This window comes from Diabrotica undecimpunctata, chromosome 9 (genome assembly GCF_040954645.1).
Source record: "Diabrotica undecimpunctata isolate CICGRU chromosome 9, icDiaUnde3, whole genome shotgun sequence".
Lineage (NCBI taxonomy): Eukaryota > Metazoa > Arthropoda > Insecta > Coleoptera > Chrysomelidae > Diabrotica > Diabrotica undecimpunctata.
This window is the reverse complement of record NC_092811.1, coordinates 86,787,913-86,805,964: the sequence shown is the minus strand read 5'-3', so window position 1 is coordinate 86,805,964 and position 18,052 is coordinate 86,787,913. Positions and strand designations below refer to the sequence as shown.

Here is an 18,052-nt window from a genome sequence, read left to right as displayed (position 1 = left end):
CTTGGTCCACGATAGAGTTAAAAAATGTTGAACCGATGGTAGTAAAAATTGCGTCACCAATGTTCTTGCCTCTAGAGGGAAGAGAATTTGTATTTTACATTGTGAGGGAGAATCAGGATGGGTAGAAGATGCTTTATTACTATCTGCTAAGAGTGTAAGTGATTGTCGCTGAGATTATCACCAAGATATGGACAGTATTTTGTTTGAGCAGCTATTACGACCTAAATTAAAAAGAAATAGCGTTTTATTTTGAACAATGCTGCGTATCATTGTAGACTAAAGAGTAAAATTCCAAACACTAATTCAAACAAAGCTAAAATTTAGGAATTTTTATCAAAACATGAAATATATTTTATGGATTCTTACACAATAAAAAACAAATTTTAGAACTATTAAAATTAGTTAAATGTGAAAACAATTATGTTATCGACAGTTTAACTGAGAATTATGGTCATAAAGTATTAAGACTACTTCCTTACTATTGTGTACGGAATCCAATAGAATTCTTGTGGTCTTGATTAAAAAGTAGTGTGAGGAGAAATAGTAATTCTCGTAAATCATTTTCGACTGTTGTAGATTTAATTAAGACCGAATGTAATAATATTACAGCAGATAATTGGAAACAATGTATAGATCATGTCAAAAAACTAGAAGAAAAATCCTTACAGTTCCAAACCAGTATAAAAAGAGTAGTTATAGATTTAAACGATAGCGATGATAGTGATACCGATATTTAAGTTTAAAATATTTTAATATAAACGTATTACTTATATATATTTTTCTTTTACTTTGTGGGATTACCGTAATTTTGATAAAATGTATCAGTATATAAGTCCGAAACTGTATACAATTATATAAAGTATCTTGCAACGAACAGTACAATTTAACTATAATTTATATTTGGGAGAACAACAATAAAAACCAAAAAATACAAAAGTAAGACTTACTGAGTGTACGCAAAATTATATAAAAACAAATATATCGTTACTGGTCTATTAGACTTATCCATTTTAACACTCTATTTAACAATAATTAACAATTTTTATAAATAATTAAGGCAAATAAACGGAATTATGTTGTTACGTTGCAGTTCATATCGTTAGTGCACTTTTTTTTTAAGTCGAAACTATTCATCGTTAGAAACACTTCCATATTGGCCTTTACACGTATTTCTAGGAATATGAACTACGAAACAGAAGGTAAGTGAACAGTTTATTAAACGAATATCTCTTTTTTAACATGAAGCTGTATTAAACGTTGTATAAAAATAATAAATAAATACAAAACATGCCACAAAAATATTGGGAATAATTTATTGTTTTCAGTATTCATGAAGAATTATAAATGAAAAAATTACGCGATTTTGTGCTGGAAGTGGTTTCTTGTGGCATTTTAACTTTTATTAAATACCTCTTTAGGAATAAAAATTGTGATATTTTTTTGGTCATTTAATGTTGTTTTCTGAGACTGTTTTCAAAATAATGTAACTAGACAAACTATCTTTTTTGTGGAAATTCTATTTTGAATAATAAGTATAGAAACTTAGGAGTCAATTTGGATGATTGTTTTAAAATTTAATGTTTACTTTCATTAAATTAAATATTTAGATAATTATACTTTATTATTTTCTCGAGTTTGCTGGTTATTGTTGAAATGTAAGATATAAATAGAGACAGACACAATGAAAAAATGTTGATTTAGTTTTAAAAACTAATAAAATTAATATTTATTTGTAAAGCTCTGCAGACCATATTATAGATTTACTTAAGACTAGGTTAGGATTCGTATTACAATTTAATATTAACAAAATGGTAAATTTACACTTGAACAATCATTACACTTTTACAATAAGAGTTGAACAACTTTTTCCTGCAATTCTGCTAAATTGGTGGCTCGTTTAAATTCATGCCGATATAATTTTGATTTTAACATTCCCCAAAAATAAAAATCCAAAGGTGCTAAATCTGGTGATCTAGGAAGCCATTTTATTGTTCCGCATGTAGAAATTAATCGTTCAGGAAATGTTTGTTGCAAATAATTTGTAACTTCAATTGCATTATGTGCTGGGCAACCATCCTGTTAAAACCAGACATCATCGAAGATCATTTGAACTGCTGGAGTAATCTGATTGCGTAATAAATCTAGATACTTACGTCCATTCAGATTTTCCGTAATAAAAATGGACCAATTATATTATTGTTATAAAGTCCAGTCCAGATATTTAATTTCTTTGGGTATTGTGTTTTCACAGCAATACTTAAATGTTTATTTTCCCTAGACCAATTGCGGACGACAGATGGATTATGACGTTTATGAATTGTGAATGAAGATTTATCGGAAAACAAAACATTTTTTTAAAAACTTATTGTTGTTTTTCGATTTCTCCATCATAGTTTCACAAAATTCCATACATTTAAAATAATCGCCTGGAAAAAGTTCTTGTGAGGTTTGCACTTTATAGCAATTGTATCCATTTCATTTTGAATTATTCTTTACAGTTCTCTCCTTTAGGACAACTTCGTGCGTAATTTGTCTACTCGAACAAGGCGTTTTTTCAGCAGTTAGACAAACTTGCAAAGTTTTTAATAATTGTTTTCTCTGTCGAAATTGGGCGATTTTCGAAAGCAGCAATAAATATCTATATTATTTCTACAATAGAATGGTTCCCATAATACCATTTAACCATTTGAATCTTTTCTTCTCGAAAATATACACTTGGCATGTTAATTATTTGTTTTCAACCTTTTACCACTACAGCTAAAAATCAAATAGATAGACCATAAATCTACTGTACAGATAAGCACCGCCTATTCTTTCGAGAAGAAATCATGGACTCGTAGAGAGGTACACCGTTTATACTATCTACGATTTATTAATCGAATATGAACATTATTAAGTGCACAGTTTGTGTGTTTTTTGTTAAGTTAGTACCAAATGTTGAATAAATTTTACAGTACATATAACATCGATAATAAACTACATATTGAGTTAGAACTGATGAAGTTTTAGAAATATAAAGGAAAACGTCTTCAATTAAACCAGTAGCCAACCAGTGAAGGAGCCAACTTCTTTTTTTTTATTTGCCAACCTAAATGACCCATTAAACCTCTGCTAGTTGAATACTTTTGAAATATATATATATATATATATATATATATATATATATATATATATATATATATATATATATATATATATATCGAGAGAAGGAGTACGACCGTCAATCCAATATAAACTAAGGAACACTCGAAGAGTGGTGGGTTTTTCGATCAAGTGGAGAAATAAAAGACCGAGAAGGTGGCTACTTCATTTATTTATTGAAGACGTTTCGCTTCCTAATCGAGAAGCATCATCTTTTCCAAAAAAAAAACAATCTGAAAAACCAAACATCCATGGAAAAGTTATTATAAGTGTGTTACCTTAAAAAGATATGTAGCAGTCAAAGATATAAAATGTGTAAAGAATCTTATGATAATGGACGTTAAATATTATGTTGTATAGACAATTAATTGGAACTGAATACAGTTTACAAATTAACTCAACTTGGCACAGCAAAAGACATGTGGTAATGGTACATGTATATAAAAAATATGTGAAAAAACTTAAGAAAAAAACATTAATTTACAGAGAACCAAAAAGATCATATGATGCACTTCCAACAGTATATTATTATTTAAATTTGATTTTAACTTTAGGTAACATTACTAAAATTGAATTATAGATATTTAAAAAAAAATTATATATTGAAGTTACCACTCTTAAGCTTCTCAGTCGCTGTCGGTGAAATGCGACCAGCATTTAGGTACCACGCCGAACAAGAAAAGACAGTGGCCTTGAGGTCAAAATGTGACAGAACAGCAAGGCATATTTTAAAAAGTTAATGTTGTGGCAGAATAGCCAGCAACAGGTGAAGATTGATTCAAGCTCCAGCAGGCCAAGTTTCATAACATTTGGAACGGAGAATAATATAGATTCTATGAATCTATTTTATTATAAAATTGTATTAAATTATTTGAGCAGAAACAATTATTTAAATATGTAAAAGTAACCTTGACAAAATAATCAATAAAATGTAAGTTGAATAAATCTAAGTAAGTAAAGTAAGAAACTATTTTATTTTATTTGAAATTATTCAATATGAAAATATGATAGAACATACACCTTAAGGGACAATTTTTAAAGTAAACAACATATTAAACCTAATTCTGCAATATTAATGCATGGTAAATTTGGCTCAAGTTACTAATGTCCGTTTTCTTATTAAGAGCTTTAGGGTGTTTAAGTATTGCACACATTTCCAAAAACTGTCTTTTAACGAGATTGCGTTCATTGCCAAGAATCCTAACTTCATTAAAGTCCACTTTGTGTTTAGTGTTAATAGCATGCTGGGCAAGAGCACAAGTATGCTTAGATAAGTTGATATCACTGCGGTGTGTCGTAAGACGCCCTCTCAGTGATCTCCCTGTCTGCCCGATGTAGCATGAGTCACACTCAGCACAAGGTATGTGATAGATGACATTTATTGTTCCAGAAGGGACAAGGGTGTTTTAGTTTTAGAAAACAAATTTCTGACAGTCTTAGCATTTTTAACCGCAATTTTAACCGGTACGTTTTTCTGTTTGTACAGTTTGATAAGTTTTTCAAAAACTTGGGGAAAATAAGGTAGAGATGAGTAATGGGTGGTTGGAGTCCCAAGTACAGTATTAGGCAGAACAGTGTTATTAGTTGAATTATTTGATATTATTCTGAGTTGGTCACCATTGGGTATGTCATTTAAAGAGGAACCATAACTCTGTGCATAAAGGTATTTATTAATGAGGGAAGATATGAATTCTCAATTAGAATATTTCTAAGTAATTGGAGGGATTCCCTTCGATTAACCAGATGTGTCAGTCTATTTAGCCTACAGCTTAAAGCTTTAATTAGGTTTAATTTATATTTTTAGGGATGACAAGAATGGTAGTTGAGAAACCTATTAGAGGCCATTGGTTTCCTATACCAACTTGTGGTTAAGGTGTTGTCTTCCATTCTAATGACAACGCATGTCTAAGAAGGGAATACTTTTTGTGGTGGGGTCCTCAAGTTCAGCAGTGAACTGTAAGTGAGGATCAAACTCGTTGAACAAAGGCAAGGTGGCCTGTATCTTGTCTGGGGGTAAGGCTAATAACAGGTCATCAACATACCGCTTAATAAAAGGGATTTGGAAATCTAAAAGTCCCAAACGGTCAGATACTAAATCATCCAATACAAAATAAACTAGGATGGGAGAGTTTGAGGAACCCATAGGTGTCATAAAAATTTGAAGATAATATTTGTCATCAAAGACCAAAAAATTAGTGTCAAATACTAATTGCAACAGTTCTGCAAATACATCCCAGGATACAGGACAGTTAGGTTGAATAGAATTCCAATGATTTCTTAAGGAGGTTATGACACTAGAAAAAGGTAAATTAGTGAAAAGAGATACCATCTCAAAACTCACTAAAATGTAACTTTGTGGAAGTTCAAAGTTATTAATAAATTCACTAAAGTGGAAAGAATCAACAATATTAAAGTTTTTATTATAATTATAAGATTTTGATAGTATATCAGTTAAAAATTTTGAAATATTAATATTAGATGAATTAATGGAGGACACAATTGGCCTCATGCTCAATGTGGGCTTATGTATTTTCGGTAGACAATAATATCTGGGAGCATATCCATCATAATTATGTAAAAATTTTGCAAGTGGTTGATCTATGATCTTTAAATTTTTTAAATGAGCAATGAATCTATTTACTTTATTAGTGAATTTAGAACAAGGATTGGTAGAGAGAGGTTGATAGTATCTATCATCATCTAACAACGATTGACTCAGACTGAGATATTGATCTCTGTCCATGAGGACAGTGGCATTCCCTTTATCACTAGTAAGAACGAGAAGATTAGGGTGGGTTTTTAAAAACGATACTGTCTCCCTGTAAATCTTATCTAACTCCGATATAGATTGTCTAGGGCGATTAGAAAAATTCACAAGAATATTGTTGGAAAGAGACCTAAGAGATAGAAGGTAAGTATTGTCAGCATGTGACAAAATATTTTCAACATCTGCTAAGATTCTACTAACAGAGTAATCTCTGAAAGATGGTTGTAAGCCAAATTTAGGACCCAAGGATAACAACTTGAGAATGTCCTGAGGAACCTCAGTATTGCATAAATTTTGGAATCCACTCGGGATTGAATGGAATTTTTTTACATTGGGGGGTGTCTAAGTTGTTAAGTTTCTTACGGAGGTGTGTCATGGATTTATGATATACAAAATTAAATTTCCTATGTAAAGATGACTCAAAAGTGTCCAACAAATTGTCAGGAAGGTAATTATCAAGAAAAGCAGTGACAATATTGATTTGAGAAATAATAAACTTAATATCGGTGTGAACCTTAGATATATAGAAATTAAGTAATCGTGCCCTCACCTGTCTGTTTAAAACTTGGCTTCTGCGGTATAATGTGTCATTAGTGAAACCAGATGTTGATGAAAGTATGTTGGAAGTGGTGTCTATGATAAATCTAGGGATCTTTTTAGTTCTCCTACACTCAAGAAGGAAGGTTCTTCAATCTTCACCTGTTGCTGGCTATTCTGCCACAACATTAACTTTTTAAAATATGCCTTGCTGTTCTATCATATTTTGACCTCAAAGCCACTGTCTTTTCTCGTTCGGCGTGGTACCTAAATGCTGGTCGCATTTCACCGACAGCGACTAAGAAGCTTAAGAGTGGTAACTTCATTATATTATATATATATATATATATATATATATATATATATATATATATATATAATATATATATATATATATATATATATATATATATATATATATATATGTATATATATATATATATATATATATATATATATATATATATATATATATATATTAAATATCTATAATTCAATTTTAATAATGTTACCTAAAGTTAAAATCAAATTTAAATAATAATATACTGTTGGAAGTGCATCATATGATCTTTTTGGTTCTCTGTAAATTAATGTTTTTTTACTTAAGTTTTTTCACATATTTTTTAAATACATGTACCATTATCACATGTCTTTTGCTGTGCTAAGTTGAGTTAATTTGTAAACTGTATTCAGTTCCAATTAATCGTCTATACAACATAATATTTAATGTCCATTATAATAAGCTTCTTTACACATTTTATATCTTTGACTACTACATATCATTTTGGGATAACACACTTATGATAATTTTTCCATGGATGTTTGGTTTCTCATATTGTTCTTTTTAGATCAACTGATGATGCTTCTTGATTAGGAAGCGAAACGTCTTCAATAAATAGATGAAGTAGCTACCTTCTTCGTCTTTTATTTCTCCACTTTGACCGAAAAATCCACCACTCTTCGAGTGTTCCTTAGTATACATATATATATATATATATATATATATATATATATATATATATATATATATATATATATATATATATATATATATATATATATATATATATATTGTCGTACGGTCGGTTCATTCTCCATATTGTCTAAAGTTCCAGGATGGTTTCCGACCGCCGCTCTTGTGGAGGAACGAAGTTTCCTGTTTGCTCGGGGAGTTATGTATCCTCGACTTACACTCAGCGATCAGTATCTCCCTGATCATTGAGTATTCTCTTCGAACGGCTTGATGGCTTTTGTGAGATAATTACAAAGCTGTTTCCAGACTTTTCTTTATCTCGTCAAAAGATAGTCGAACAGTCACAAACACCGATTTCCTACAATTTTTATTGTTTAATAATATCAAAGTCGTGAGACCTCGTGTTTATTCAAATACTTAAAGAGCTGAAGAACCTTTTTCGAAGAGAAGTCTTCGTAGTTCGATGAGGTTTTCACATAGGTGAAAAATAAAACGCAGAGGTTTCTTGAAATAGCTACTTAGTCAAATAGGTCTTGGCGGTAAGAAGATTAAGACTAGCTTGATCCCGGTCAGAAGATACGTTGCTTTTTATACATTTCTTGGTTGCATGTCCGCAGCAATCTTTCGTCTAAGGGCCATTACAATTGCAGTTAATAAAACCACTTGTAATTGGCCGGCCAGAGTGACAATCTTCGCTGTGATTCGTCTACTTTGGCGCCAATAGATATACATATATATGTAAATGATTGGAACTTTTAGGAATAGCTCGCTACTGCTATGATAAAATAAGTCAAATAATATGGTGTAGGAGCACAAATTAGTCAAACTTTTCACGTCTGAATCGGAATCAATAGAACAATATTACTGTTATTTCGCCATTCGTTCGAGCTGATTCAGATTCAAACCGAAAAGTCCAACTAATGTCTCCAAAATCTTCCCACTTTCCAGGTTCGAGCACAGGGTTGCCATCTACTTTGACGGCGAGGTACAGGAACGATTTAGTAAAATAGTTCTTTGTTTCCCTGGGCCATCGAAATGTTTAAACGATTGAAACTTTCAGCAAAAGCTTGTTACTACTCTAATGAAATAAACCAAGCATTATGGCGTTAGTGCACACAATAGTCAAATTTTCTTTTCTTTTGGTTTTTTTGTCTGTTCTTTCTCTTCATCCTTCTGGCGTATTTACACTTCTGTTAAGTCTTAACATTTGTTATGTTTCAATTATTAAATGCCCCCATGTTTTTAAAATGTTTATTGTTTGATCTAGATGGACATTTGCTTCCATTTGCCGAATTTTTAATCGAACTTGCAATTTTATTATTCAAGGTGGTTTTTACAATTGTATGATTTTATATACAACTCAATGAGTCATTGATGTATCTTTGGCTATTAACGTAAATTTTAGATTTGACAGTTTTTATTAAATGGATTTTTCCTTAGTTTTTTTATCGGTTTTCCCATATTTCTACATACACACTCAGCAGGTCTGTTAAAGTTCAAGTCGTTTTCGCTCTCTTTCCGCCAGTGATCTCTTTTAATCAAGTCATTTTGACCTACTTTCCTCGCTGCCATTGCTTCTTGGACCACAACATTTCAAGTCTTCTTTGATTGTTCTCGTTTATTTCTTCCAAGAGAAGCCCACTGTCATACTGTTTTTGGCCCTAATAGATGGCCTGTGTCTATTATTACCTTATAAATCCGACGTTTGGCTAACTGGTTTTTGTAACTTCCACATAATGTTATGATGCGTCGTCCAGATTTGCTGCTATGTGTCGTGTCTTATATTGGTATTTAAAACAATAAATTCTCCTATTGGTATTAAGATCAGCTTTTAGTCTAACATATTATTCTTTAAATTTTGCTTCTTTTCTAATAATAGTATAGTTAATAATAGACTTAAGAGTTTCTGTGTTAGAAACATCCATTAGTTATTGGTGTTTTTGCCAGTTCTTCTAGTTATATCAACTAGCAATACCACTTTGTAAAAATGGGATATTTGGTCCATCAAAGGAAAACGCAGAAGTACGCAATCAAATAAAAGGAGCAAAAAACAATTTCTGGGAACAAAAATGTATCCAAAATTTAATTGGTGGTTCTTAGACTACGGAAGCATGTAGAACTTACACTAATCTAAATAAAAACACCCATAACTCATCAAAGCACTTAATTCCTATAGAAAAGTGGGAATATTACTATAAAAATTTACTCCAAGAGTCCAGATTGGAATATATGGGAGAGGAATACGGTATGGAGAGACAAACAAATAGTATCATTAATATTACAAATAACGAGGTCCGTAATGCGTTAATTAAAATGAAATATGGGCGATCTCCAGGACCTGAAGAGAATTAAAGGTGGAGGCCCACTCCTAATAGAACCAATAACTTTTCTAATAAATTATTGCTGCCAGCTAATTAAAGTACCATCTAAATGGAAAACCGCTCACTAAGTCTTCTTCTTTAAGTGCCATCTCCGCGGCGGAGGTCGGCAATCATCATAGCTATTCGAACTTTGAGACGGCTGCTCTGAACTCACTAAGTGTCCACATTTAAAAAGGGTAATCGAAAAGATCCTAACTGCTACAGAGGATTAAGTATCCAACTTACTTTCGGGAGATTGTTTGAAAAGATAATAAATAAAAAAATACAAGACGATTAGGGGCATCTAATTAGCGAAGACCAAAGTAGATTTACGCCTGGAAGATCTTGCATCGATAACTTGTTTATAATCCAACAATTAATAGAAAAAGAATAGCGGTTGGTACTGAAGTACATCTAGCCTTCATCGACCTAGAAAAGGAGTATGATACAGTTTCAAGACATAAACTGTGGCAAGCTTTACAATAACTCGGTATTAGTCCATACCCTTTAGAAATAATCACATAATTATACGGGGATGACACTACTTACCTAAAAATCGAAAATAGACTATCAAAGCCAATAAAAGTAAATAAAGGCCTAAGATAAGCAATATATCACCCTTACTATTTAATTTATATATTGCGGCAGCCCTCTAAATTTGGAAAAACCACTGCCAGGGAATGGGAATCCCCATAGGAAATAACATACTATTCTCCCTGAACTTCGCGGATGACCAAGTCGTCTTGTAAGGAAATTATTTTGCTTACTATAGGGTAAGAATATGGGGTAGAAAAATTGGGGGCAGAAACTATGGGGGCCAAGATAAGGCAAGCAAAATAAACGCTACTAGTGCAAACGACACTCAGTTGGTTGTTGGAGAGCTGGGGTCGTGGATAAGTTGAAATGACAAAGGGTTGAGATTGGGGTAACTACCAAAATAAATGAAATAAAGGGGTTACTTACATAAATCTCCTGGGCAAAATGAATAAAATTGACAGACAAGAAATACCTTTAGCTATTTCAAATGGACGCCGCTTCGAGAAGACTTCCTGCTGGAGGAAAGAAGGGTTCTACTTTCCTAAAAAATAAATACACAAAAAAGTTGGGAGATTTTCTAAAATAAAAACAAAAATGATTGGAGCAATAAATTAAACATTTATTTGTGTCTCTAACAAACAGTTACAAAAATATTAATGGCACAAAAATATACTATATAAATAGTTGCCAAATACAGAATAAAAAACTTACATGTGTCCGTTTACAAACTTCGTTTACAAAGGGGTTGGAGATACTACAAAACTTACAAATGTTATCGCACAGAGATTAACCTGTTTTTTAAACAAACAAAACAAATGAATATAGAAAAGAACAAAGCTAGCTGTCATATGTTAACATTACATAAAAAAAAAACAATTAAAATGACAGCTGTTAAACCATAAAATTTACAATTTATTAAATATTACAATTCCTTTAAATTTTAACGAAAGCAATTATTGTTTTAGCAAAAAAATGTCTGTCTTTACTTTAAAATTAATATGTTAAATGTTACCTTGATTTCACTGTTTAGCACTTAACTTTCAAAAAAAATTGTTAACATCTATGGAACACCTATCTGGACATATTCTCCAACAGGACCAAAACAACCACTTCCATACTGACCATACTCAGGGACGAACAATCAAGAGATGTAGAATTATTTTCTGTGGAGGAAGCAAGCTGACAACGGGGACATCCTATATAATAATTTTTCAAATTTCTTCAGTGCCGGTTCACAAATCTTATGGTGATTACTATGTTCTAAACTGCCATATTGAAGAGAGTATTATCACCTTAACCGGTCTTAAGACATAACACAAAAAAAAATCTTTCTACTCTGGCATCTCTTGCTTCACTCCATTGTAACACGTCTGCTCTGCTTGTGGCTTAAATGTCGACTCCCTAATGCATTACATTTTACAAATTTCAACGCAAAATAAATTTCCCTTTACGTCTCACAGCTAGTTTTTGCCTACAAACTTAAAACAAACAATCTACCCTTTTTTGACCTCGTTCTTAGCAACGAACCAACAAAAAAACTTCTTAATTATTTACTTTTAAATTGGTTAACTGGAAATTTTTTACCTCACAATACATACAGAGAATAGGGGAATATTAATGTAAACAAAGACAAAAAAAATTTTCTCAGTTAATACTTCTTAGAAAAACCGTATACCTGACTTGCAATATTATATTAGGGGACTCAAAACAACTTTGAAATATTCCAGTTTATTGCGTTTTAACGACGAAAGACAAAAACAGCTGAATACCAAAACTTGATATTTAGAATCTCAACTTAAAATGCCATAATATATTGATCGCTTTAAAATTCATTTGCAAACAGAAAAACGAAAATATTCCACCAAATTTAAAACGCTACAGTCTTAGCTCAAGATTCTTATAATCTAGAATTTATAATAAAGCGTTTATATAGAGAATATGTAAAATGGGGGTTACAAGTCAGCATGAAGAAAACAGAATATTTAGTTATCAATTCAGATGCAAGGTTTTGAAGTGTTGATAGACGAGGACGTAGAAATCAAACAAGTGGAAAAATTTAAATATTTAGGTGTATTCATTAATAATAACGGATTGAGAGAAACTGAAATTAAACACCGAATTAATCAGGGACGTAAAATTGTAGGATATCTGAACTCCTTATGGTGGGATCCCAACATTTCCAAAAGGAACAAAAAAAGAGTAGGGCAAATCATCGTTAAATCAGTTCTTTGTTATGGCTCCAAAGTATAATCAATTAATTTATACCTGAAGAGAAGATTGTTGGAAGTTGAAATGGATTATTTAAGAAGAAGTGCTAGAACATCAAGGCTGAAAAGGAAGACCAACGAATCTAAAAGAAATAACATGAATGCTATAGAAATGGTCATTGACATAATAGAAAGACGAGGTTTAAAATGGTTTGTACACCTATTGAGAATGCCTGACAAACGTTGGCCCCAAAAAATCACAGATGGAAGCCTCCTGGAAGAAGAAAAAGAGGTAGACCTCGACGCTCAAGAAATGAGGGAATTAGAAGAGGAGAAGAGAAGAGGAGCATGCCTTGTACCGGGAAGATTTGCGGAGGAGTACCCGTATATATATATATATATATATATATATATATATATATATATATATATATTAGGGATCACTCAAAGAGTGGTGGGTTTTTCGGTCAAAAGGTGGAGAAAAAAGACAAAGAAGGTGGCTACTTGATCTATTTATTGAAGACGTTTCGCTTTCTAATCAGAAGGCATCATCAGTTCATCTAAAAAGAACAGTATAAAAAACCAAACATCCATAGAAAAGTTATTACAAGTGTGTTACCATAAAAAGACATGTATCAGACAATGATATTAAATGTGTAAAAAAATCTTACGAAAATGGACATTGTGAGATCAAGTTGTATAAACAATTAATTGAAACTAGACACAGTTTACAAATTAACAAAGTTAGCACAGCAAAAGAACATGTGGTAATTGTACATGTATACAAAAAATTTATGTAAAAAACTTAAGTTAAAAACATTAATATCAATATGCAGAGAACTAAAAATATCAAAGGATGCACTTCCAGCAGTGTATTATTAGTTAAATTTAATTTTGACTTTAGGTTACATTATTGAATAGATTAAGATTGAAATATAATATAATATATGACAGAACAGCAAGGCGAAATACCAACATCTAGTGCAATAGAGCGGTACATTTGAAGAATATGATAAATTTGGGTGACAACTTTTCAGTAAAAAACCAAAAAATGAAAGAAAAGGTGGTTAAGATCACCATTTTCCCCCCAGTGATTGGTTAAGAGAAACTATGAACAAACAAGCGAGTTCAATCCAAACTATCATATATTATAAAGTCTACGTTGTGACTGGTTAGCCAGCCACAGGTGAAGATTGATTCAACTTCCACAGTCCAAGGTTCATAGCATTTGGAACATTCATAGCATTTTGGAGATTAAAAAAGATTCTATGAATCAGTTTTAATTAAAAAATTTTATTAAACAATTTGATAAAAAAAAACAATTATTTAATATATGTAAATGTAATATTGACAAAATAATTATTAAAATGTAAGTTGATTGAATCTAAGTTAAATAAAGAAAGAAAATATTATTTTATTTTATTTTTATTTGAAATTATTTAATATGAAAATATGATAAAACATACACCTTAGGGAACAATTTTAAAGTAAACAGCATATTCTGCCTAATTCTGTAAAATTAATTCATGATAAATTTGGCTCAAGTTACTAATGTCAGTCCTCTTATTAAGAGCATTAGGGTGTTTAAGTATTGAACACATTTCCAAAAACTGTCTTTTAACGAGATTGCGTTCATTGCCAAGAATCTTAACTTCATTAAAGTCAACTTTGTGCTTAGTGTTAATAGCATGCTGGGTAAGAGCACAAGTATGCTTAGATTAGTTCATCTCCCTGTCTGACCGATGTAACATGAGTCACACTCAGCACTAGGTATATGATAGATGACATTTACTTGTTTCAGAAGGGACAAGGGTGTTTTTGTTTTAGAAAACAAATTTCTGACAGTCTTCACATTCTTAACTGCAATTTTAACAGGTATATTATTCTGTTTTTACAGTTTAACAAGTTTTTAAGTAACTTGAGGAAAATAGGGCAGAGATGAGTAATGGGTAGTTGAAGTCCCAAGTACAGTATTAGGCAGAACAGTGTTATTAATGAAATTATTTGATATTATTCTAAGTTGGTCACCATTGGGTATTTCATTTAAAGAGGAATCTGCCTCTTGCAGAATTAATATGTTGTTTACTTTAAAATTGTCCCCTAAGGTGTATGTTTTATCATATTTTTATATTAAATAATGTCAAATAAAAATAAAATAACCACCATCATTTACCTGCAGCACCTAAAAAGCTAAAGACTGGAACTTCATTTTACTTTTAAATATTATATTATTCAATCTTAATCTATTTAATAATATTACCTAAAGTCAAAATTAAATTTAACTAATAATATACTGTTGGAAGTGCATCCTATGATCTTTTTAGTTCTCTGCATATTAATATTAATGTGTTTAACTTAAGGTTTTTACATAAATTTTTTATATATATATGTATAATTACCACATGTTCTTTTGCTGTGCTAACTTTGTTAATTTGTAAACTGTATCTAGTTTCAAGTAATTGTTTATACAACTTGATCTCATAATGTCCATTGTCGTAAGCTTTTTTACACATTTAATATCATTGTCTGCTACATGTCTTTTTAAGATAACACACTTGTAATAACTTTTCTATGGATGTTTGGTTTTTCCTACTGTTCTTTTTAGATGAACTGATGATGCTTTCTGATAAGAAAGCGAAACGACTTCAATAAATAAAGTAGCCACCTTCTTTGTCATTTTCTCCACTTGGCGACCACCAACTCCACCCACAAATCCCTTGGCGATGACGGAGTAGTGACCGAAGCAATCAAATTAGGTGGAAATAAAATTATTTAGACTTTGGCCAAGCTTTTCACCGAATGCATCTACCAAGAAAAAACTTCTTCTCAATGGAATATGGCAGTAAATACTTTATTACACAAGGTAGGAGACATAACAGATTTAAAAAACTACCGTTCTATCAGTTTGCTTTCACACAGATATAAACTTTTCACAACAATTATCAAAACACTGGACGCTAAATAAGACTTCTATCAGCCTAGAGTAAAAGCTGGCTTTAGATGGGGATATAGCACTAACGACTACTTACTAGTGATAAAAAACCTAATACAGAAGTCTGTAGAATACAACAAACCATTGGCACTGATATTTGTCGATTACGAGAAAGCATTCGATACTATAAACCATCAAAAAATGTTAAAAGCATTAACAAAATGCCTAATAGACCATCGCTATACTAACATAATTAAATATATCTACCAAAATGCCACCGCTGGCGTAAGACTATCTGAACAAGAAACCAATAAATTCTGTATACAGCGAGGTGTACGGCAAGCTCTCCAAAACTATTCACGACGCTTTTAGAACATACTTGTAAGAAGGTACATCTGAACGAGCATGGTATTAATATAAATGGAGAGAAATTCAGTCATTTGAGATTTGCAGATGACATCGTCCTTATAGCCGTATGGATGATGCAATAATAATGTTTTAAAAATTATATCACGCTTCCTTGGAGGTCGGAATAAAGATTAATATGAACAAGAAGCAAATAATGACTAATATTGTGCTAAATTAAAATACTGCTGTTGATTGAAGGGATATTGTGCAGACTACATCGTAGAAATACCTAGGACATGAAATTCGGTTGGGCAGAAATAACCAGACATGTGAGCTCCCACGTCGCATAGAATTAGCCTGGGCAGCGTTTGATAAATTAAACTATGTATTTAAATCGGATCTACCCATGTGCCTCAAACGAAAAATCTTAGACCAATGTGTGTTGCCGGTGCTCACTTATGAAGCGGAAACATCAACACATCAATAGAAATAGACATACTAACAAACAAGACTAAAGTGGTATGGACATGTAAAAACAACTAGTGACAGCAGATGGATAAAGAGAATAATCGAATGGAGCCCCATAAGAAAGAGGAAAAGAGGACGACCCCGAAAATCCTGGAGGAACGAAGTAGACGACGCCATGAGTAAGAGAGGCCTAAACGATGGAGAATGGAACAACAGAGAAAGATGGAAACGGTTGAGTGAGGGAAAGCAGTGAATACTGTAGTATTGGATATTAGTGACTGTCAATATAAACAAACAACACAGTTTATTAGGGTTGAGTCAGAAAATTGGCTGGGATGTTAATGAAACACTCTTATGACTTTTTTTCTAGCTTTCAGAATGGTTTAATTCCTTTTTCAAGACTGTAATAAGAAAAAAAATGTAAATATTTATAAAATATCACAAATCTTCAGTGCAACTTACTAGTCGTTGAGATTATTTATAAAAGCATAGACACTCAACATTATTAACATACATATAAAATATAAAATAGTGGACAAAATACATTTTAAAATTCTTTAAAATTTAGGTACAGATAGTAAAAATTTGGTTTGTCATCTTTTACTAGTGTGTTTTAACTCTGACACATAGAGAACAAAAAGAAAAAATCATAAAAAGTAATTAGGTGTACTTAATATTATATTTCTTATATAATACTTATATAATACTAGAGGCCCATCTTAGGTAATTTTAATCTTTAAACCTGTCTTAATGGTATGCAACATGTTATGCATATAAGTGTAATTTGTGTGGGTACAGGTAGATATTAATTTTATTTTGGATGTTTTTTCAGTAAGTAACAATAAATGTTGCTCAGTTTATCTATGTCTGACTTTTTATTGATGCAAGATGTACTAGATTTTATGGAACACATTTCCAAGAAAACACGTTCTGAATGGTTCTTTTCTTTTGCCACAATACAGGAATCCTCTAAATTAAATTCATGTTTCAACGTTAATGCATGTTCTGTTGGTCATACATTTAGTTTTGTTGGTACAAATGGTCATATTTAGTTGGAGGCTTATTTGAAAGAACTGAAAGAGCTGTCTCTGAAGATCATCTTCTGATTCGGCAAAAATTGCTGCATCATCTGCGTAACATCAATCAGCCCACTCTGTCTATCTTTGTTATATTGGTCGGCGTTTTATTTTCTATTATTATATTTAGAATGTCTCCCAGGCAAACCATGTCAAACGCCTTCGTCAGTTCAATATAGCAAATATACGCTGGCATTCAATCATTAAAATAGTAGTGTATGTGGTACCCTATCAAAGGCTTTTTCCAGTTATGCCCTTACAAAGTTTATATATGCGATAATGTAATATTTTCATAAAAAATTTTGAACGTGTGATTCATTAAACTGATAAAAGTTGTTGTAAAAGATTAAAGTCGATAGTCGCTACACTGTGTGGCATTCCTTTTCTTGAGAGTAGTTATAAATATTGATTCTAACTAGTTGTCTGGTAATTTACCGCTGCTATATACCTTATTAAAGAAGGAGATGATAATCGCAAGACTTTCATCATCCAATAGTTGTAAAAATTCTGCAGATATTTCGTCAGGATCAGAAGCTTTTCTTCGTTTTGCTTGGTCGATGGTCTTCTAAAGATGTTACTTCTTGGTAGATTCTTTGGTCATCGTTAAATAATTCTATTATGTAATTTTCTCATTCGGCGCAGCGCTCCTTAATATCACTTAAACTTCTAATACTAGAGTCCTGTACTGTATTTTGCATGTATATTC

General features: G+C 31.6%; 1 protein-coding gene across 1 annotated transcript in view; it reads left to right on the top strand.

Annotated features, from left to right (window-relative positions):
• Positions 1-1,127: 1,127 nt before the first annotated feature.
• Positions 1,128-18,052, top strand: part of LOC140450226 (luciferin 4-monooxygenase-like) — a 138,049-nt gene continuing 121,124 nt past the window's right edge. Inside the window, exon 1 of the mRNA XM_072543731.1 lies at positions 1,128-1,199. Within this exon, the coding sequence (XP_072399832.1) occupies positions 1,181-1,199 (19 nt within the window). The 5' untranslated portion in view covers positions 1,128-1,180. The remainder of the gene's footprint in view (positions 1,200-18,052) is intronic.